The sequence below is a fragment of the Phasianus colchicus genome, chromosome 3 (assembly GCF_987193195.1).
Source record: "Phasianus colchicus chromosome 3, bPhaCol1.hap1.1, whole genome shotgun sequence".
Lineage (NCBI taxonomy): Eukaryota > Metazoa > Chordata > Aves > Galliformes > Phasianidae > Phasianus > Phasianus colchicus.
Genome location: NC_143438.1, coordinates 72,877,960 through 72,899,794, shown reverse-complemented (window position 1 = coordinate 72,899,794; position 21,835 = coordinate 72,877,960). Strand labels below are relative to the sequence as shown.

The 21,835-nt window shown below is 41.6% G+C and overlaps 2 protein-coding genes across 8 annotated transcripts in view; both read right to left on the bottom strand.

Moving 5' to 3' along the window:
* The window catches only part of CPQ (carboxypeptidase Q), a 160,794-nt gene extending 159,713 nt beyond the window's left edge, over window positions 1–1,081 (bottom strand). For 4 of the 7 annotated variants that reach the window (XR_016465264.1, XM_031591038.2, XM_090137825.1 and 1 more), the window contains exon 1: window positions 978–1,080. The gene's annotated coding sequence lies outside the window, so the exon portion shown is untranslated. Of the gene's footprint in view, window positions 1–977 lie in introns of all 7 variants that reach the window. The other 3 variants (XR_016465263.1, XM_090137823.1, XM_090137826.1) reach the window with 2 other exon arrangements.
* Window positions 1,082–11,081: 10,000 nt separating this feature from the next.
* The window catches only part of SDC2 (syndecan 2), a 56,548-nt gene continuing 45,794 nt past the window's right edge, over window positions 11,082–21,835 (bottom strand). Inside the window, exons 3-5 of the mRNA XM_031591037.2 lie at window positions 15,506–15,639; window positions 14,588–14,723; window positions 11,082–13,327 (exon numbers count right to left, since the gene is read on the bottom strand). Coding sequence (XP_031446897.1) covers window positions 13,164–13,327; window positions 14,588–14,723; window positions 15,506–15,639 — 434 coding nt within the window. The 3' untranslated portion in view covers window positions 11,082–13,163. The remainder of the gene's footprint in view (window positions 13,328–14,587; window positions 14,724–15,505; window positions 15,640–21,835) is intronic.

Sequence of the window (21,835 nt, the reverse complement as noted above, 5' to 3'; positions counted from 1 at the left end):
ATGTGAATTTTGAACCTTCTCTTCAGTAGTACACAAGAGTTGACTTGCAACTTGCCAGATACAGCCACCAGATTGAAAAGCTCCACCATACCAAATTCCTTCTTTTAAAAAATCCATTTCAGCTTGCAAAATTCATTGCTGGTTTTTCTAATCTTATTTTTCTTTCATATCTTTAGTAGTTCCATGAAATATGTATATAATTTCATACATGTATATAAAACCCTCTCTCTTACATATTTTCCTCTTTCACGTCAACTTGGAAAAAGCAGTCTTTGAAGAACGAAGCCCTGCCAAAACAAACCTAAATGGTACTAGTTTCTAGAACTTCCTACTCAGAAGCACTATATCATTTTCTACACTTGGATTTCTTCACCATGATGTGCCATAAAGCCTAACCGACTATGTGATTCATCCGATATCTGCGAGTTTTGCGTCTGGTGACATTTTTCAGAGCAATGTTCTCTTCAGCCCAGCTGTTTTTCGGAGAGCCCTGAGCAGCCACGCCTCGCCTAGCACCGACCGTACATCCCTGAAGCACGTGGCTACGGCCAAACACAACTGGGCATCGACACACTTTTTAATTTCTTCCAAGAGAAAGGAAGGAACGTATTTACTTCTGGCTGTGCAGGGCGGCCCGCAGAGCCACCGGCACACAGCCATTTGTCCTCCAGAGAAGGAAGGGCAGAGGGGCCGGGCCGAGGGCTCTGACCCGCCGGCCCCAGGCAGGGCAGCGCAGCGCAGGCGGAAGGCAGGGCGCCATTTCGGTGCAGCCGCAGCTAGAGCGAGCGGGCGGCAGGAGGAGGCGACGGGGCAGCGCCCGGCCCAGGCCCCGCGATGGCGGCCCGCCGGCCCTCCTTGCCCCCAGCCGGGACGAGGAGCCCGGGCACGCGCTTCCCCGCGGCTCTCTCGGCCTCCCGTCCCGCCCCGCTCGGCTCCCTGCGGAGAGGAGGAAGAGAAGGAGGGGAGCGAACACGCACCTTCCCCAAGCAGCCCCGGCGGCGCCAACGGAACCCCCGCCTCCGCCGGGCCTGCCGGGGGCGGCGGGGAAGAGGAGGAGAGGAAGCGGCCGCGGGGCGGGGTAGGGGGACGGGCCGCCGCGTGGGCCCGCCGGTGCCGTTCGGCTGGAGTCGCCTGGGGGCTCGAGCGGCCGTTCCGGGCTCCAGCGAGGCGAGGCCGGCCCCGCTGCCAGCCCTCAGCCCGGGGCCGGCGGGTATTTGGCGCCATAATTAAAACGCTGGCGGCGTCCACCGCGCTCGCAGCCGGCGCTCGTCTCCGTGCCGCTGGGAACGGGGCACAGGCACAGCTGAGCGCGGCGCGGCCCGTCCACAAGTACCGCCGCGATCATTTCAATAAAGGCGTGTTTATAAAAGCGCTTGGGTAAATGAGTGCGATTTCTTCTGTAGATAAGATCTGAAAATACAAACACGGGGCTTAATCTGCAAACACTTGAATTTAAGCGCTCGATTAGTTCCATTTAAGTCAATGGGACTACTCTAGTGCTTGCAGGTAAGTGTTTTAGGATCAAAGCCCTTGGTGCAGTTCCAGAAGCTGCGCTATCAGGAAGACAGTGAAGAATTCCCCTCTAAAATTCAACGCGGTGTTATAATATTCACATTCGCCCTAAGTGAAAAGACTGCAGTGCTAACGAGCGCGTTCCTCGGGAAAGGATGTGAAAGAGGCACTGCAAGATAATGGCTGTCCTTGGGGGCCCAACTCTCCCTTCTATTGGTCTGAGGTGAGGAGCTTGTATTTCTCACCTGTGCTTTTCAGTGGGCAATCTAGGTGGCACGTTCTTGCAATGTCCTCACCTGCGTAGGTCACAGAGTGCTTCTGTGGGATGCAGTATTGCATTTCACTTAAACTGCTGTAGTCTTCGAGAGCTCCGTTCCATTGAGGGAAATAACTGATTAAATGAAGCTGTTAATAAATTGCTGTTAGAGCTCTGCCTGCCCTTCTGTCTCTTCACAGAATCACAGAATGGCCAGGGTTGGAAAGGACCTCAAGGATCATGAATCTCCAACTCCCCTGCCACATGCAGGGCCACCAACCTTCTCATTTAATGCTAGACCAGGCTGCCCAGGGCCCCATCCAACCTGGCCTTGAACACCTCCAGGGACAGGGCATCCACAACCTCTCTGGGCAGCCTGTTCCAGCACCTCACCACTCTCATAGTAAAGAACTTCCCCCTGACGTCCAACCTAAATCTCCCCTCCCTCAACTTGAAACCATTTCCCCTTGTCCTGCTGTTACCTACCCTTTCAAAGAGTTGATTCCCCTCCTGTTTGTAGGCTCCCTTTAGGTACTGAAAGGCTGCAATGAGGTCACCCCACAGCCTTCTTTTCTCCACATATCCTCCCTTATAGGCTGTGTCAGAGGCAAGGACTCCATGAAGAAATTATACACATATTGATTGAGGTTATAAGTCAGTGGTTGGGTATCCTGTAAGAAAATATTCCATTCTCAAAGGTTGGCTGTTGCCCCCACAAATTCTGAAACTTAACCACCAATGCATGCATCTCCCTTTTGCTTCCAAGGAGAAAGAGAATGGAGGACAGACTTGAAACGAAGAGCTAATGTAAAATTACAGTTGCATTTGAATTTACAATCTAGGTTGGTTCCTTCTCTGTTCATTTCCCCCCTTTCAATTAAATTACTTTCCAAACCTGATTTCCAATTAATTCTTCCTGAATTAGCTCCCCTTAATAATGCTTGCACAGCCAGGAGTTAGAAGGATGAGTGATAATGAGCTATCTTGTTTCCCTATCATCAAATAGTCAGAAGGATGGAGAAATCTAGACATGTCTGTCACTAATCCCAGGATCAGAGGGAAAAGAAGAACACACTGCTCACATCTGCTGCTGTCTTTGCTTGTGAAGCAATAAATAAGAAAGTGTAAAGAGACATAATAACACAACCTAGAACTCCACCCTGCTCCTTTTCAGCCAGGAACATGCACAAATCTGTTTATGGGTTTGAAATACATCAATACCCACTTAGCCTCAGGAAAGGTATTTCCATCTCTTACAGTATTTTCTCATATTTTGTATTATTCACTAAATGCATAATCTTGTTTTTCTTTACTTTGCAGCTTTAGGACTTTCAGATTATTGTTCTTCCCTCCTAGGGATTATAATTTTAAATCAGGGAGAGGCTGGAGCTGAAGAGACCTGTGTTCAGTTTCCCAGACTTTGTATACTACTCTGGGCAAAACTGTAGCCCCTGCCCCCAAAGTCACCCATGTGATCTGTCTTGAATGCGTGTGAACTTATTAAGATTATTCAGGTGCTTGAAGTTACCCATAAGGATGTATCTTGAGGGGGCTGCTAGATGACACTGCTAGGAACAGTGTCAGAGTAAAAAACTAATTTAATATTCGAGACAGGGATTGCCTATATATATATATATATATATATATATATGCATATATAAATGTCAAGAATAATCAGAATTACGTGATTGTAACTGTGCTTCAGGGAATAATCCTGTACCTAGCTTCTCAAAAGGAGGACGATATCTAATGTGAGGATGGATGACACTTCTTACTGCAGGATTTTTTCACCTTCTTTCACACAGTATATGAAGCAACTGGTGCAGTCTGCTGTTGGACATGGGGTACTGGCTGAAAAGATCTTGAATCTCTTCTGACCTGACAGCTGCTTGGTACATGATTTTCCCTGCATGGCACAGAGCATAGGTATGATACTATTTCTCTGCGCTTTGTTTTTCCAGTCTGTTTATGCTACATACTTTCTGGAGCAAGGCTGCTTCAGTGGCATTTGGAACTTCACTGAAGTCTCTACAATGCGACCGTATTAAAATAATAAAGAAATCACAAGCATGTTCACACACTAATTATTATGCAAAGTCGGGAGGGGGAGGGAAAAAAGTGTGAGACTTCTTTGAAAGGCTGCCAGCACAGGTAAAAACACAAAAGGTGTTTGAAGTGGGAGCACACTCTATCAGCCTGAAGGAATTACCGATATAGCAGCTCCCCTTGTTCAGAAGCATGCTCTCAACTTTCATGTTATGACATTTGTTTACTTTACTGAATTATTTTCCTTTTTTTTTTTTTTTTTTTTCTCTTACTTTGTCTCCCAAGAGTCTCCTTTAGGTTCACACTTTGTTTCAGTACTACTAGGAAGTTTTTGTTCGTTTCAACTGTCCTTTGTAGCTTTCTTTCTGCTATAGCCAGGAAAGTATGGACTGCTAATTAATGTAGACTTCAGCTTTTATTTCCTCTTCTTTTCAGTTAAAGGAGCTGAAAAGAAATATTCTGAAGTTCCCAAGAACTGCTGCTTTTCAGGTCTTCCTGAAAAAAAGTGTTCAGGTTTGACCTTGACTTGTATGTCTTTCCATTCATGCAGCCTGGCAGCAAATTAATATATCCTAATAGTCCACATAGTGGAGAAAAAGTTAGAGACACTGAAAGAAAGACAGCAAGCACCTTGTGGCATCCATCTTTCTATGCAGTTTTGCTGGCTTTTCTGCTACTGTGTCAGAGACCGTTTTTTTTTTCATGTCTCAAGAAAGTTCATCTGCAGAGAACAGAACATCTGAAAGCAGGAGGTTGGTAGGGCATGCTTGCTTTGTGTGCACTGCTATACAGGTTTACTGTCAGAAGTCTGCATTAGTTGCCCTGAGTTTCTATGCGGTTTCAAACTAATTTGATGTAAGCCAAGAAAATTCAGTCTCTCTTCCTGAAGTGAAATTTCTTCTCTGAATAACACAAGCCAACATATAGCTAACAGCAGCACGCCACTGTGTACGTGTTCCAAGAATGAAGCAGTGTTGGCATCTGCAAGCCCTGGGTTCTTACCCAGTGTGCAACAGCCTTTTGCTCTTACAGCCTCTCGCCATGGGGGCATGAAGCACCTCAAATAAGCAGAGATGAACACACATGCTCCAGGGACATAAAAATATCAGTAACTCGTGACATAGCCAAAGTTCTGGCAGCAGAACTTGCTAGTCAGATATGATCTGGCAATGAAAGTTTTCCTGTAGATTAACAGAAGATTCCAGTGGCAATACCTTGGACATACCACAGAGAGGTTTTTGTTAAGCACTGGATGAATGTGTTCTGACTGGAATGTCTTCACAAACTGTGTGACCTGTTCTGCCGTTGATAGGGAGCAGAGAAAGGGCACCTGATGTAAAAACAGAGATTCAAGTAGCAGTGGGTTCACCTGTATTAACAGGTTTTTCACTCCTTTGTTTACAAGAAAGAAAAGTCATATAGATACCTAACATCAATTATCACGTATTTGCATTAAATATATATTAAATAATACTGCTCTAAATAACTTTCTTATGGTGAAAGCATTCAATTATAAGCACTTTCACAGCAATTCTCAGAGGTTGTTTGCTCTCCTGTATATACGCTCCCTTCGAATACTAAAAGGCCACAATGAGGTCTCCCTGGAGCCTTCTCTTTTCCAAGCTAATCAAGCCCATTTCCCTCAACCTTTTTTCATAAGAGAAGTACTCCAGCCCTCTGATTATCTTCATGGCTCTCCTCTGGACCCAACTTCTCTAGATCAGCTATAGTACTGTGAGATGGAGCTTTCTTGAAGCAGCAGATAGGAGACAGATTGACAGAAACTGAGCGCCAAAATTACTTTTACCATCTGAACATGCGTGAAAGTATGAGGATTTTGGTTTTGTTATTTTTGATGGCTTAGAATGCAAACAGATAAAACACCCTATTCTGTACAAGGAGCCGCTGCGACCCAGCTTTACCTGCGTGTTGCTCTAAGTTCAACTGCAAGACTCTGAACTGGCCAGTAAAGCCAACCAAAGATAATAAAAAATTAATCACTCATGGGTATCATTGCGCTAAAAAAAACAACAACAACAACCTACATTCATGGCAATTATCTGCAGAGTATAATGGAAAAAGTTGTCCACCTCTTCTGATTCCCTTTTGTAAGTAAGTATTTAGAAGATAGCAAATTTTTACGCAAATTTTCAAATGTCTGAATGACCACATTGTGAAGGATTTGATACACATGCCGAAAAATACTAGGAGCTGCTGTAAAACTATGTATTACTTTTTAAATCACAGAATCATAGAACCACAGAATGGCCTGGGTTGAAAAGAACCTAAAAGATCATCTAGTTTCAACCCCCCCTGACATGGGCAGGGTTGCCAACCACTAGACCAGGCTGCCCAGAAGAACGGGTAGCGTATTTCTTAGAATCTAGAAGAATCAGAAGAGAACAGTTCTATGGAGTTTAAGAATCAGCATTTAAAAATCATATCGGGAAAGGCTGATGTAAAAATCAACACAGTTCTCAGTGATTGAATGTGTTGTAAAAAGCAGGGAAAAATGATCATTTCTACCATGAGAGCTGTTACAAAACTCAAACCATAAACTGGGAGAAATCACATAGCTGACCATCTGTAGCCACTTTCAGAGAGGGTAAAAGAAAACTTTAGACTCTCTGACAGCTCTTCTGTAGGTATAACATTCTCTCTTTCATTTTCAGGCATTTTTTTAATAAAACCGCTTAGAAGCTAAAAGAGCAGGAAAGTTTTTCTCTTTCAACCTACAGAAAACAAAAATTAAAGATTGCAATGAGATCCATTGGTTTAATGTCTTAAGAAACACCATGATTGGAATTACTCAGTTCAATTCACTTGGCAAAATGCTTTTATCTAATAAATAAGTTGCTTTGGATAAAGACAGGTACTTGGAAGCCAAAATGTTTTTGCTAAACTTTCTTTCCCATTTGTTTCATATATGTGTTCTTAATGAATATCAGCTTCCAGCAAAAAGCAGGTTGAAATAACACCGATGCATTGAGGCAGCTGGTAAATATTTACTTAACATTTTTAACATGAAAGAAAGGAAAAACCAGACTGTAAGAATGTAAGTTAAGCCATGCAATAGCATAGATATGTAAATAGTGTGTGCACCTGAAGAGCAAAAAGGACAAAATCTTCTGCAAAATTGTATGTAGTGACAAGTTAATAAGTCTTTTTGTTTACAAGCCAATGACAACTGATTTTCTTCAGGAAAATAGCAGTATGTGCAAAACAAGGCAAAATGTTTTAAAGCAAGGTTTCTTGCTGCTGCTTTAGTTATAATCAACAATTTAAACTGATTGTGATCCTTTGGGAAGACTTTACTCCAATAAGCAGCTCAGACAATAAAGTTTTTTTGGGTGCTGTACTGTTCATCTTGCGTCAACAGCACGAACACCACAGCCCCTTTTCCTAGAAGCAGAGCCCTTCATTTGAGATTTTCAGTCTAAACAGAAGTCAAACTGTGCCATCAGTAATCTGAGACTCAGTCCCAAAAGCAGTGCCTTCCCAAGATGTTTTTCCCCAGTCAGCAGTAACTCAGCTGGCACTGTGGGCTGGTCTAGGAGGAACACATGCTCCACTTCTCTTCCTTTGACGAGAGATTCCTTTGGTTAGTTCTGCGGTAATGAAAATTATAGGGAGCAATGATGAAAACTGAACTTTAGACTGTTTTACATTCTTTCACTACTATTTAGCATGATGGTTGTTGACTTCTCCCCTCTGCTATATTTAGAAAGGGGTGTAGGAGGGAGATGGGCGTTAGTATTATGGGTTATGACACAAAAACATCAAAAGTAACTTGGTTCCCATTTCTCTTTGGTATCCTCCGGAGAGCTCCAATATTTACAGAAAGCTCCAGTTCCACCACAGCAGTTCAAGAGAATGGGCACCCGTTTAGACTCCAGGACCACGCAGAGCTGCACGAGGTGGGTGGGTAACTGGGACGTGAATATTTTTCCTCTGCAGAGCTTCATTTCCCACCACCAGATAAGCTTCGATTAACTGCCATGCCTGGTGGAATTTCTGTTTCTTATACATCAGTGCTAGGTTCATTTTAGAATTAAAAGAAGAAAAAATATCCGAAGCTTCCTCTGCATTCAAAAAATCAACAAAAGATCCATGGGAAAAAAAAAATCGCATAATGCCCCAGAAGAAATATAAACGAATTGAAGTCACCCCCTGCAGAGAACTTTGGGTCTGTTTATTTTAAACACACTATTACGGATTTTGTAATGTTTTTCTGGAAGTTTTTCATAAGCATTCCTACTTCCTCTCGCTGCAGGCTGGGCTGAGCTGCCAGGCTGGAGGAGCTCTTTAGACCTGACCTCCAGCCATGAGAGTGCACCTCAGCTCCATCCCAACTGTGGCAGTTTTTAAGCTGCAACATGAATTAAAAAACTCAACAGCTCTGCAGGCAATGCCATAAACACATCTGGTACCAAATGTGAAAGCTTCGTATCTCCCAGCAATAATAAAAAGACAGAGGAAGAGCTCAGTGCTGCCTCTCTGCTGCCTCTGAGGAGCTGCAGTCGCCATGAGGCCTCCTCTCAGCTCATCTTCTCTGGGCTGCACAAAGGGCCTCAGCTGCTCCACATACACCTTGCTCTCCAGACCCTTCCCCATCTGCGTTGCCTTCCTTAGGAAATTCTCTAATAGTTTCATGTTTACAATTCTATTTATATTGTGGCACCAATACTGCACACAGTACAGGAGACTGTGCCCCTCCCAAGCACAGCTCGCACTCTCGCCCTTTCCTCTCGTTGCCCTTGCAGCACCTCCAGGGGACAGCAAAAGATGAATGGGGTCACCTCTGCAGATCCTCCACCTGTTTTGCTGCTGTAATTCCTCTGTGAATGCCAGGGGCCTGTAGCCAGTGGAAGCTGGCAAGGCCTGCAGCAGGCAGCACAGACCTGTGGCTGGGGTAGTTGTGTGCAAACGAGAGCCTCTCCGGCTATGACACCAACATCTGCCCACTCTCCTGCCTATAGATTCTCTCTGAAGAACAAATTCAGCATGACAGCAACAACTCAAGAAAACAAAAAGCCTTGTAACTTCCAGCGGAAAGCGTGTGCTGTCAGGACGGTTTCTCTTCATGCCTTCTTACCATTCACCCCAAATTAACGTCTGGCTCCACGTGGCTGCTGCCTTCTCCCCAGTCCCTCACTAGAAACTAAGCTGAGACGCTGCAGACACACAGAGGGTTTCTCAGTGTTTCCATCCACACGGGAGACCATTCTGCACATCTGATGCAGATGTGAAACTGCTTCACAAGGGTCAGGTCAGGCGACCACGTTTCCATTTCGAGCTACACTGACCCCAAGTTTTATCATTCGTTTGTTTTTAAAGCAAAAATATACAACTCACTTCACAGGAGAAGAAAGCACTGCAGAGAATCCTTCATGCTGGCAGGGTTGGGTTACAGCTCTTCCACGTCCCACCCACACGGCTGATCCCAGTGCCTGGTCACCAGGAGGAAATGAAATGCACATGTCAGCGGTCCCACTCTCCCTTCCAGCTCCCAAGCAGAGCTGTTCTGCTGCAGCCACAGTGATCCCAGGAACAGAGGATGTGCCAAGAGGAGGGACATTTGTTGTATCTTTTCTTGGACAAACTGTGTATTGAAATCAAGCTTCCTAAACCAGAAGTTATGAAAAAGCAGTGCTCTGAAGGTTTGCAACGCTGCATTTTCACACCCAGGCTTAGAGCTGTATGATACATTGGCAAGAGCTTAAATGTAACAAAATTAGCATCAAAGCTCAACAAAACTGGACAACAATATTGCAAGTTCCTTAAAGGAGATTATGCCAGTCTGATTAAATGACCAGTAAGTAACAAACATGACTGATTGTAAATTTAAAAGCAACCGCTATATTTCTTCTGTTAGAACAAGAGTTTTCTTAGACTTCCCTTCCCCTTATTTGCTTACCTGAGCAATGGTAAGCACACTGTCATAACTTTCCTCACACCTATAGTTTTAATAGTAACATTAACCTGAAGAATTTTTCCCTTACAAACATTTCCTGTATTCCATGTGTTGCTTAAAAACAGCATCTGCCATTTAAGACAGCACTCTGTAATAATTGCAATGCACATTTCTGAGGGAAACTGGGGGAAAAGGAGTAACATGCAAAGTCATGGGTATGTAATTCTTTTCTTAGCAGATCAGTTATTAACAAGATGTCAATTTTGATTGTAATTTCTGCAATTTCAATCAATTTTAATGCTAAAACAAAACAAAACAAACAAACAAAAAAACCTGGACAGCCTGTAACCATGAGCTACAATTCAGTTTGTAAGTTGAAAAGCAGAGGAACCAAGACGTCAACTTCTGAATTTATTTCCATGAATAAAACAAAGGTGAGAGATTCCTTTTAATGTGAGCTTTAGGCTACCAGCACTGGGCTTCGTTAGCAAAGAAGCTAAAAGGAATTAACCATTTATAGCCCAGAGAAAATCAAAGCAGAATGTCATTTTGATAAATATTAAAGCCTATCAATCCCCAGGAAGCACCATATCAGGCTGCTGAGGACTTCAGAGTTGCCACAGCAGCCCCAATGGAGAAGAGCCAAGGGGCTTTGGAGAAAAGCCACACCAGAGCCCCAGCCCCTGCTGAGAGCTGTGCATGTAGCACAGCACCCGCAGCCTGGCATAGGACCACAGCTGCCCAGCAACACCTTCTCGCAGCCAGAACATTGCCAGAAATGCATCCAGGAAGGGGAGAACAAAAGGGAAGCAGAACTGGAGCCCAACCAATGCTAGGAAGTCTCGGTGTAAGAGAAGCACATTCAGCAGCCCATTTCTTCTGAATAGCGTTGCGGGAAGATGGCTGTCTACATCAGCTGAGTTTTTAGACTGATAAAAACTGAACCAATGTTTATAACTGAGATTATAATGTAACAGAGAGGATAATGGATGTGCAGGAGGAAAAAAAAATATGAGTGCTAAAACAACTGAAACTTTACCGTTCCTTCTACTTGTTAGCAGATGCGGGAGGAACCAGGAAAGCATAATATTTGACAGCCTGTGTAGTTATAATAGATGTCTGCATTGGCTAAAGTGTCCTGGATATTAGGTGTAGAGGAGGAATCTGAAATGTATAGATGAAAACAGCTTCTTAATATCAATTTGCTTACAGAGAAGGAGACATTTTATCTGGAGTTAAATATTTATGGATATATTTCCAGCGATATTCATTGTAGCCTTAAAGAAAATTCAAATCTACTACCTTAAGCAAAGTGGGCTTCAAAAAACTGGATGTCAGACTGTACAAATAAAGTATTAGTTTAGGCATGGTAGACTTTATTTTGGCACTTTAACAAATGCTTTATTTTACAGCAGTGGCACAGCATTTGCCAGAAATTTTCTTTTCTTGGCACAGTTATTTCAAGCAGTTATTTTACTAATTGAATTTCACTAAATATTGCACAATAAGATATACCTGTTAAATTCTTACCCTGTTTTTACTTGTTGAACTTGTATGGCTTTGAAAAACTTGCCAGTAAGTATAAGTAATTTAAAAAGCAATATATTAAATATTTAGCACAGGATAGCGTTTGTTTCTAAATGACCACTGAACTTGGGACAGCGACAAATACAAGTGACGCAACTCTTATCTGAAGAGCTAACAGCTCTTATTTACAACACGTTGCCATTTCTGAGAAGCAGTTCAGCTTGATATCCTGAACATCTAACTCTGGAAATTTCAAAATCAAAAGAGCGGAGGTTAACAGAGCAGAAGACGAAGCCATTTGTCTGTGACAAAGCGTAATATAGGGAGGCAGACTATCGTCTTCTCCACGTCCCTCTCTCCGACACCTATCTGCGATCTAAGCAACAGAGCCTTTTCTCTTCTACTTGGAATATTTCTTTCTTCTCTTATGAAGATATTCCACTCGTCTCAACTCTTCTGCTGGAGTCCGAGCAGAATAAAACAAGTGTCTCCAAAAGGCCAGGGAAAAAAAAAAGGAACAACAAATCAAAAACTGATATACACAATAAATGAAACCGGGTACTCCTTTGAATTTTACAGTACTGAAAGCAACATTTGCAGGAAGAACAGCTCTGTGTCAATACTGCCATGAAATATAACACAAAGGCCAAATGACTCATAACTCGTGCACCAGATGTAACGCTTATACATTCCAGGCTTTCTCTGCCGCTTCAGCAGTAAATCTGGTCTCAGGATCAGCCTTATCAACAGCCTTTTTGGTTTTGTTTCGGGTGGATTTTGAAGACCTACTCGACGAACGTGGTGACATTAAAACATAACCACTGCAGACATGGAACGGAAAACGTACAAAAGTATATCACAATGGAATTTTCAGTATTAGGCCACATGATTTATTCAGTAGTGTTTATGTTCCCAAATTACAATTATGTCTATCCATGTAAGACTACAAAAGTTACCATTAGAATTGTCTGTGCTTATAAAATACCAACATTTTCTTTTACTGTTATATACTCATTAACACCAGTCTGCGACAAGTTACATATAATCATAGGCACTTCAAAGGCTTTAAAAGACGTTTACAACTTAAATGCATTTTTAAAGAACAAAAATTTAAACCCCTACGTGTACCTTCAAATTGCAATTAACAAATACAGTGGCCATAGAAATCTGCAGCAACTTCTCAAAATACTGTTAGAGTCTTTGGGTTTGCTTAGGTTTGTCAGTAGCTTACTTCAAATCTTCCTTACAGGAGATTTTAGTAAGAATATGACTATACAGTTTGTAGTAATAATCCAATTTTACACATTAATTTGCTGTTACAAATCTCACTGAAGCTACAGGTACGCTGAGAAACAATGCAAAGTGTAAAATTGATATTCCGACACTTAAATTTATACAAAGTGGAGGTTAGAGTTTACATAGCTGAAAAATTACATTTACACTAAAAGTTACTGTTATCTGAATTATCTGAAGACAAATTGCACCATGACAACTACAAAAAGGCTTTTTTTTTTGAAACAGATAAATTAATGAAATAAAAACTAACTCGTAAGATCAATCTGAGACATGCTGACAAAAATTAAACAACTTTCATTGACTCATAGGATAAAACAATCATTTTCATTATTTTATATTTATGCATAAAGTTTTAAAAATGATTCGGTGAACATCAATGGTTTTTATAAAATAATGCTTTGCCACTGTTATTCACAGAACACTGCAAATGTTAAGTTTTAATTTTACATTTTTAAAGGAATACGTGAAAAGTTTTAAATACAATGGGACTTTATCATAAAGGTGCCGTGATGGCTCTTTAATGAAAAAAAAAAAAGATCTTCATTATTCTATGCAAAAGCTTTATTTAAAAAAGTTCAGTGATCTCATAAATAGAGACACTAAATAGGAATTTTATGCATAAAACTCCTTAGTAGGTGCCTTCTGATAGGCAGCACTAGATGGTTTACGTTCACCAAGGTCGTAACTGCCTTCATCCTTCTTTCTCATGCGATATACCAGCAGCAGGATGAGGAAGATTGCAAACAGAAAGCCAATAACTCCGCCAGCAATAACAGCTGTAAGCAAAGAAAAAGAAATTCATAATGTGCTGGAAGAATAGGTCTGAAACCACCTCTCTTTTTCATCTTGCACAACGAGCATGCCATTATTTTCAAATTGCATAAAAGGGCTCTCATTCTGCAACTGTCTCGAGCATGAGCAGCCTGATATATATTCTGAGAAAGCCTGTTTATTTGAATGAAGGGAATCATTTAGGAATGCATTTCACCTGCAAGCAAGTGATCCAGCAACCCACAGTTCTAAATAAATGATCAAAACTTGACTAATAAAACTGCAAATACTGCCAGAACGTAAAGCTGTATTCATTTTTAATACTAACATTTAGAAGCTTTTCAAACTGATTCTCAAGCAGCTGACATTTTCAGCCTCCAAAAGAACCACTCTGTTGCGCCAGCTAAGAAATGTGTTATCCCATTTCTCCATGTGCTCACTCAGTGACTCCTAACTGAATTCCCTATTGATGAGTAATAGGAGAGAACATTTCATGGAGCTGTAGTAGAGACACTACATTCACCATGTACATGCTAGAGTGTAGAAAGTGTAGAAAGTAACAACTCCAGCTGGACTAGAAGAGCAAAGCTACATCTTTCTGCTGACGTGCACATTAATGTTGTTTCACGTTTCAGTGCTCTGGGGGAGATGAAGTCCAAAACTTAACACTCCCACCCATGGCTCCCAACAACCCCTTCTGGGACAGAGGAAAAAGATATTCTTGTAAAGTCTTAAGCCATTAAAAAAGAAAAAAGAAGAAAAATCACACATTGAAAAGCCACTGGAAAAAAAATTGGAAATCAGCCTTTTCCTCCCTGAGTCATACACAAATATGGGTCCTTTACATCCCAATGATAGTGCTCACTCATCCCCCTCCACTCACCCATCCCTGCTGTGAGCTCCTCTATCTGTAACAGACCACGCTGCGCTCCTAGGAGAGCGGATGTGAAACATTTCTCTGCACTACAAGCATCTATCCAAATTGCAACTCCTTTTCTGAGCTGTGGAAGCTCCAGATACTCAGTAGGGAGTATTCAATTTGTGAGTGTCAAATCAATTAGCAACAGCTTTTGATATTAAAGAAGATGCCAGTCTCAGTCTCATCAAATCAACCACTAGCTACTTCCCTACAAATGTGTCAAGAACCCATTTGATGAGAACACAGATGTTGAGTTTATGCTATTTGATGCAAATGCCTTTTATATTCTTTGTTTTTTTTTTTTTTTTTTCTGGTGAGGTGATGAACCTTGGCAAACTACCCTTACCTGCCAGAACTTCTGTCCTCTGGAAGAGGTTTTCTGAATGCTTTTCAGTGAACACATCAGTGTCATCCCCTGGCTCATTGCTCTTTTTCTTGGAATCCACCTCAGGTCTTTCCTCTTTATCGATTTCTTCAGGTGACTGTGGCACAGAAAGAAAAACATCCCTCATAGACAGGATCACCACAGATCTGCATTGTCACTGCCAGCCACAGGAAGCCACAGAACTGTGGCAGCCCCACAGGTGTGCTCCACAATATTGACAGTCACAACACACGGGATACTTTTTGACCACAGAAAGCTGCCCTAGATATTGAAAATGGAACTAATCCTCATCATGATGGAATGAAAGTCACTGTCCAGAGTTTTAAGAGCTCCCAAAAACATATATTTAGCAATCAGCTGGTAAACACTGCCTGTGTATATAGGAATTACAGCCTCTGACTGAAATAACAATTCTGAAATTAACACACGAGATATGCTATATTCAGAACACCGCTGAGGATAATTGAGAAAATATCACCTGCAGTGACAGAAGAAAAGATTGAAACGCTAAATGGAACCTAGGAAGTATTCAAACTTCAGTCAAATCAAACCATTTTCCTTTCAGAAAGGAAGATTTTTGAATAACTCTTTGAAAGATGCAAAAAAAAGGTATGGTTCAGATTCAAACATATTATAAGAAATTTTTTTCTGTATTAAAAAAAATATGTCTTACATGTTTCTCTTCTTTCATGAGAAATCCAGATGTCATTACACAGACTTTCTAACAGAAAACTGAACAGCTCTGTATCCATTTAAACAGCTGCAGTAACATTTAATTAAAAATATACAGATTTTTTTTTTGCAATTCATATATAATAGCAAGGCAATAATGGGATATAGCAGAACTATTTGGAAGGGTGTTGCTTTCTACCCACGCACCTTTGTTTGTGCAGGCATCTTGGTCTGCATTTTCACTGTGGTGGTCTCAGCTCTAGATGCATCACTAGTTGTTGGTAACTTTGGAACAATTCTGGATGTTGTTGTCACTGTGCTGTCCTCATCTTCCTCAGCACCTGCAGACAAAACAGATGACATTTCACTGACTTTGTAATAGGTCTGGAAGAGTTTCACTTTTTGTTACAACGCTGAGGGTAGGGTGCTCATATGGCCCATCCTTGGCAACTGGCCTAGAAAACAATGCCTGTTAAAATAAAAACATGAGCCCTATATCATGAGGGGGATGTTCACCCCAACTGATCCCTTAAAGAGGAAGGGAATCATCAGCTGGATTAAACAGTTATTGGGAAATTACAAAGATATTTTTGAAACAGAAGGAGCAAGAATGCCTGTAACAAGGGATGGACTCCGGAGTGGAAGCAGAGCCATCAGAGCGAGTATGACTGTCTGATGTCACCAGAAACCACCTCCAGCTCTCCCATGGCCACCGTGGGGAGCAGCACCTTGGAGACACAGCAAGGGTATATGGATAGGGGTCCTGAGTGCCCAGACAAGAGGGCTTGCACTCTTCTGGGTCTGCAAGGGAGATGTGAGCGTGCACCCAAGTCTTCATGTGCATGTGGGACACACTGGATTAGCTACAGAAGGGGGTTGGAAATCTGTAGCTGCACAGTACCGTTTTGCAAGTGGCTGATATTGTGGTTATCAGTTGTATGGCTGATACTAATCCTCAGTCTATAGTTCAATGATTGCCAGTTAATTACATGCTATAAGTCAGTCAATACTCCTCTTCAGTGCTGATTTGACTTATGCTACATGAACTGCACAGTTTTTCCCTGTGACAAACTGTTTCAATAACAACAACAAAAAAAATCACTTCTCTAGAGCAAACCCATTAGACCCTTAAGTATAAAAAACCAAGCAGCTTCCATCTACAGAAATACTGCTATTTTATATTTCAGTCACTAGGAATTCACGTATTTTTAAGCCTCACATAATTCAAAAGCCCTTTTTTTTTTTTAAATGCAGGCTAAGAGGACAAAAAAAAATCCCTAAAGACAACCTTATGTTTCATTTCCTCCACATTCAAAGCTCTGCTGGAGTATGAAGGCTCCTTTATAATACGATAATGGATATGTCTAATAAATATCTTTTAGTGATACTGGAAGGAAGAAGACACAGACAATAGACTAAATTATTGCGAAGTCTGAGAGATGAAAATAATAGATCTTTCCACTTCTCAGGAATCTCAATATGTGTTCTGCTCATTACAGACACCAGTTGCCCAAATAACTATTGGGTAATATGTCTAGCAAATGTTCTTAAAAGTAATTCCTAACAAATAGAAATATATCTTACAACAGAACAGTATGACTCAGTCATTCCAAACTGGCTTTTATCTTATTTTTCTAGAGAGAGAAAACAAGCTCAAAGATGAAGCACAAAAACAAGCTTTGAACTCATGATCAAGAATTATATACATCTGGCTTTGAAAGAAAGGGTATTAAGAAGGCAATAACTATGACAACTCCTGTATGATAGAAAGGAAAAATTGAAATAATTAAAAAAGCAGCATATGAAAACTGCCAGCATAGAATAATACTGGAGAACCATCCAGAGATACCGAAATTACAGTGCAACTGCTCAAAAAAGACCTCACAACAAGAACCAAGTGTTTTCCAAAAACACGACTCGAAGTTTAAAAAAAAAAAAACCCATCCTGCTGCAAAACACAGGTGAGGAAAGATATCCAACAGGAACATTTTTCTGTCTTTGCCTTAAGAGCTTTCTTTGAGAAACAAAGATGGACAACTGTATGGACAGTTCAGCCTACTTTACCTGTCAAAGTTTTTGCAAATTACACAAGACGTTCACAGTCACGGAAATTAAAACTGATGATCAGATTAGAGATCTGATAAAACAGACTTTGAGAGTATAAGAACTTCATTTTTTTTCCTCTTTCTGTGAAATGACAAATCTAATTTAATCAAAACTGTTCTTCCAAATCCTTAAATGCCACCTTTGCTTCAGGCAATAGTACTGTCTGCCTGATAAAACTTACAGGTCTGAGCCTCTCTGGTTATGGAGGATGCAGGTCTTGGGTATTTCAATAACTGGTTGACTAATCTAGCCTCTGGACTGGCCATTAAACTTGCACTACAGACCTCCTCTGTCTGGTCTCAGAGTAGTCCCTGACAGTTCCCAAACTACTGAAGCTCCTGTCCTCTAAGTCTGACTCAGGTACTGTTTCAGACACATCCCCATAGCTCATGCATTCTAATTAGTTTTATCTAGACAGGCCTGTGCTTGGCATGTAGCAGGCCTACACAAGAGTAGGTACTTCCCTTCCTAAACAGACAATAACATTATTAGAATTTCCTGTAAACAGGATTGAGAGATCAAAAAAGCATTCTCCAGAACACAGGAGTAGAATTTAATACAGTACCATGTTCTCTAAAAGTAAAAAACAAACAAACAAACAAAAAAAACATACCAAACATCCTCCCTCCACACATCCAACTAGGAAAAAAAAAATCTTACAGTGTTATGAATGTAGCTTCCAACTACTGTTAAGATTGTTAAGAAGAATATTAGGAAGTACTAGAGTTCACATTTTCCTCTCGAAAATCACCATCTCTTTAGAAAGTTTCTGGAACTGGTCAGCTTAGGGAAAGCGCTGGGCATTAATTGCCTTAAGACTCTACAAGTGGATACAGTCTTCTTAGCGTGAGCACCACAAGAACTCTGCAGTAATTAAATCCATAACCATGTTGAGGGCAAAGAATTGAGATCTCTCTACCATCAGAATATCTTCTATCCATTGCAATTTCTTCAGGACTCCAACTGTTATCTTCACAGTGATCACAGTAGCTCTAGATTGTGCTGTAGTATTGGAAATATCCAACAGCCCACAGTGACGTGCCTACTGTTAGCTGCACCATGAATAACAGCAGCACAGATAGATGCTCCTTCACACTCCTGCTGCTTGAGGAAACTTGCCAGCAAATCAAGACTGTGTCAGTTGAAGTTACTATATAAGCCCATGGTAGTTAGCACTCTTAATTTGCCAAGTAGCCAGTGATTAACTCTTCCTACCAAACACTGTCATTTCACACTATCTTTTGGCATCATGCTTGTTTGCTGTTGCACAATTTCCACTAGAAGTACTGCCACCACAAGCAAGCCTAGCAAAAGGCAGGTATACACAGACCCAGCATCTATCTCACATCTTCCATCTCTATCATCAGTGTGGCACACAGCTGACTGAAACACTTTCAGCCGGCTTATCTCACTCCAATTCACACACAAAACTTCTAGCCCAACTCTTAATCAACACAGTGTTATACAATCAGGGATGACACCATGACCATATTAATGCTCTATCAGGGAACTGCAGCTGAAATAAATAGGGACTGTGCATGAATGTCCTGTCTCTGCTAATTCTCACAGGAGGAAGGAAAAAAACAATGCCAAACTTGAAGAAAGAATAAAAGGAAGAGTCTTAACTATATTGGAGTACAAGCTTGTGTCCGGCACAACAAAAGCATACTTGTAAACAAGATATATCACAGTAGCTTTCTGTGCTAAAGGTCTTGGAGAAGCAGGCAGTCAGTGTTGTGAAGCATGCTCAAGGCTGGCGTAGCAAGGGGATGGAAGAAGCCCTGGCTCCAATCCAACCCCCAAAAGGCACATGAAGTGGGAACTCAGGAAGCGGGGAAATGAGTACTTGCTGCATTCCTTGCACCCAGTGAGAAAAAAGGCACTGGGAGACAGCATGCCACCCTCCTGGGGTACTGCCAGGTGCATTGTCACCCAGGGCAAGAGGACTGAGAATTACTAGGCAGGGAGAGGAGAAGAAGGGGAAGCAGAAATCTGCACCAGATTCTGACATGGATTGCACAGACTTCTGTATCAAGAGTAACTTCAGAGAAGACACAAGATTCAAATAGATACTTTTCCAAAGAACTTGCAGATAAATCTATGAGAGACAATGCTTTTCCTGAACATAATGATACTCGTGCTGCAAGACCAGGGTTCAGTTAAGATCTTTCATGCCAGAGCTGAAAACAGAAATAGTTATTAACATTTCAAGCTGTGTCTAAGCAGGAAATCTTTGAAACTAATTAAAGAGCATCCAAAGGAGGGCAAGAAAGATGGTGAAGGGCCTACAGGGAAAGATGTATGAAGCAGCAGCTAAGGTCCCTGTGTTTGTGCAGCCCAGAGCAGAGGAGCTGAGGGGAGGCCTGATGGCGGCTGCAGCTCCTCACAGGGAGCGGAGGGGCAGCGCTGAGCTCTGCTCTGTGTGACAGCGACAGGGCCCGAGGGAACGGCATGGAGCTGCGTCAGGGGAGGGGCGGGGGGGGTCAGGGACAGGGGCTGCACCACAGGGCGGTGGGCATGGAACGGGCTGCACAGGGCAGTGGGCACGGCCCCGAGTGCCGGAGTTCAGGGAGCGTTTGGACAGATCTCAGACATGGGGGTTGGAATTTGGGGTGGCCTTGCGTAGAGCAGGGAACTGGACTTGCTTATCACTGTGGGTCCTTTCCAATGTGGGGTATTTTATGATTTTTATTATTGCTTTATCTGAAGATGTACACTAAAAAGAGTTCCAGAAGTCCTCTCAGATAAAGGGATTACAAGAAGGAAACAATACACTCAATAATTCACCACAGATTTCCTGCTGTCAATGCGTGATCATGTGGATGCAGGCATGGCTCCATCAAAAACTGTTGACCAAAATATTTGGACGGAACAGTTGGGTGAATTAATATGAAAGTACATAAAGAATAAATAGGCTATGAACAAAGCCAAAATGAAAAAAAAAAGCAGAAAACCGTCACCTTTTTCAGTCTCTTTTGAAAAAGCCCTCAGCCAATTTTCAGTTGAAATGTGTCATGCTTACACTGACATTTGTCCACATTAATGCTGCTTGCAAACCTGCAAGGGCAGTAACAGTGGTGCTGACAATTTCTGTTTATCTCCATAGGCCTGGTGGCAGCTAATAATTTTCATACCAAGGAAAGGAGTCAGCATGTTGTCATCTTGGATCTGTTTGCTTAGAGTAGAATTACACAGAAAGAAAACCACTTGAGTAGGAAGTCTCTTGCAGCTAGGAACATTACATCACAGAGTATCAAGTAGAGAGAGACTCATTTAACACAGTATGAGGAAAATTCATCTCTGCTACAACCAGAGGACTCTTTGTACCTTGTGTAGGCTGTGAGGATGAGAAGGAGAAAGGGAGTGCTGATTTGCTTTGCTTTTGAGATTTTTTTTTTTTTTTAATAAGTAAATAGGTTGTACACTGCTCAGAAAAGTATTTGAGCCTGAGACTTCTTTCTTTGTTCAAAAGAATTAGCTTTTAGTACTGTCGTGAAATCTCTGGAGGGGCACCTAGACAGTCTCAGTCTACAGTGAGACTCTTTTAATTTACTTTCTCTTAGGTAAGAGGGAGAGACTGCCAAAGGCTGCATGAAGTACTCAGATTTCTTGGTGTGAGTTATATACTTCATCTTCTATCCATGACTCAAGGCTGAACACAGGAAAAGGCAGAAGAGAAAAAGTATTGTTGTGGGCGAGGTCTAGTGGTACATTCTGTTTCTGTCCTTTGGGCTCCACTTCTTCCATTGAGATGGGTTAAGGAAGTCTGAAGTGTGCTCTTGTATAACTCTTTCATCTTCAAAAGAAGGACTGCATTTTGAATCATCCATGTTAGAAACAGTTCAAATGCCACAGAGGGATGAAAACAAAATAGACCATTCTCCATATCACAGTTCACGGTCAACCTAACTCCTTTTCTGAAGCTTACAAAATAACCAGCACCCAAAGACATGGCAGAATGAAATGTTGAATGAAAGTACAATTTTCTCAGAAATCAGAAGTTCATTTAAATGGTCCTTGGAACTGTGAGGAACCATTGAATAAATTCTTTTTTTTCTTTTTTTTTTTTCCCCCTCAAATTAAATCTGAAATTTTTCCATCAGAGAAGTCTGCACAGGTAGCTCTGTTTTAGCCTCTGATCACAGTGAAATACCAAATTCATCTCATGTAAGGCTTAAAAAATAACCCACAGATTATCACTCAGTTGCAAGTGGCCAATAGCCTGAATTTGTCTGACACCAAAAATAAAACCTCTGATAACTTCATTTTCATGTATCCTTGAACCTCCAAAGAAAAGGAGAAACAAAAATCTACCTGAAAAAGCTGTGGGTTACAACAGTAACAAAGACAAGGTGCTACAAAAGAAGAGCTCAACCTTTCAAAATCCACAGAGGTACGTATAAACATCACAAGACAGATTACAAGATGTGC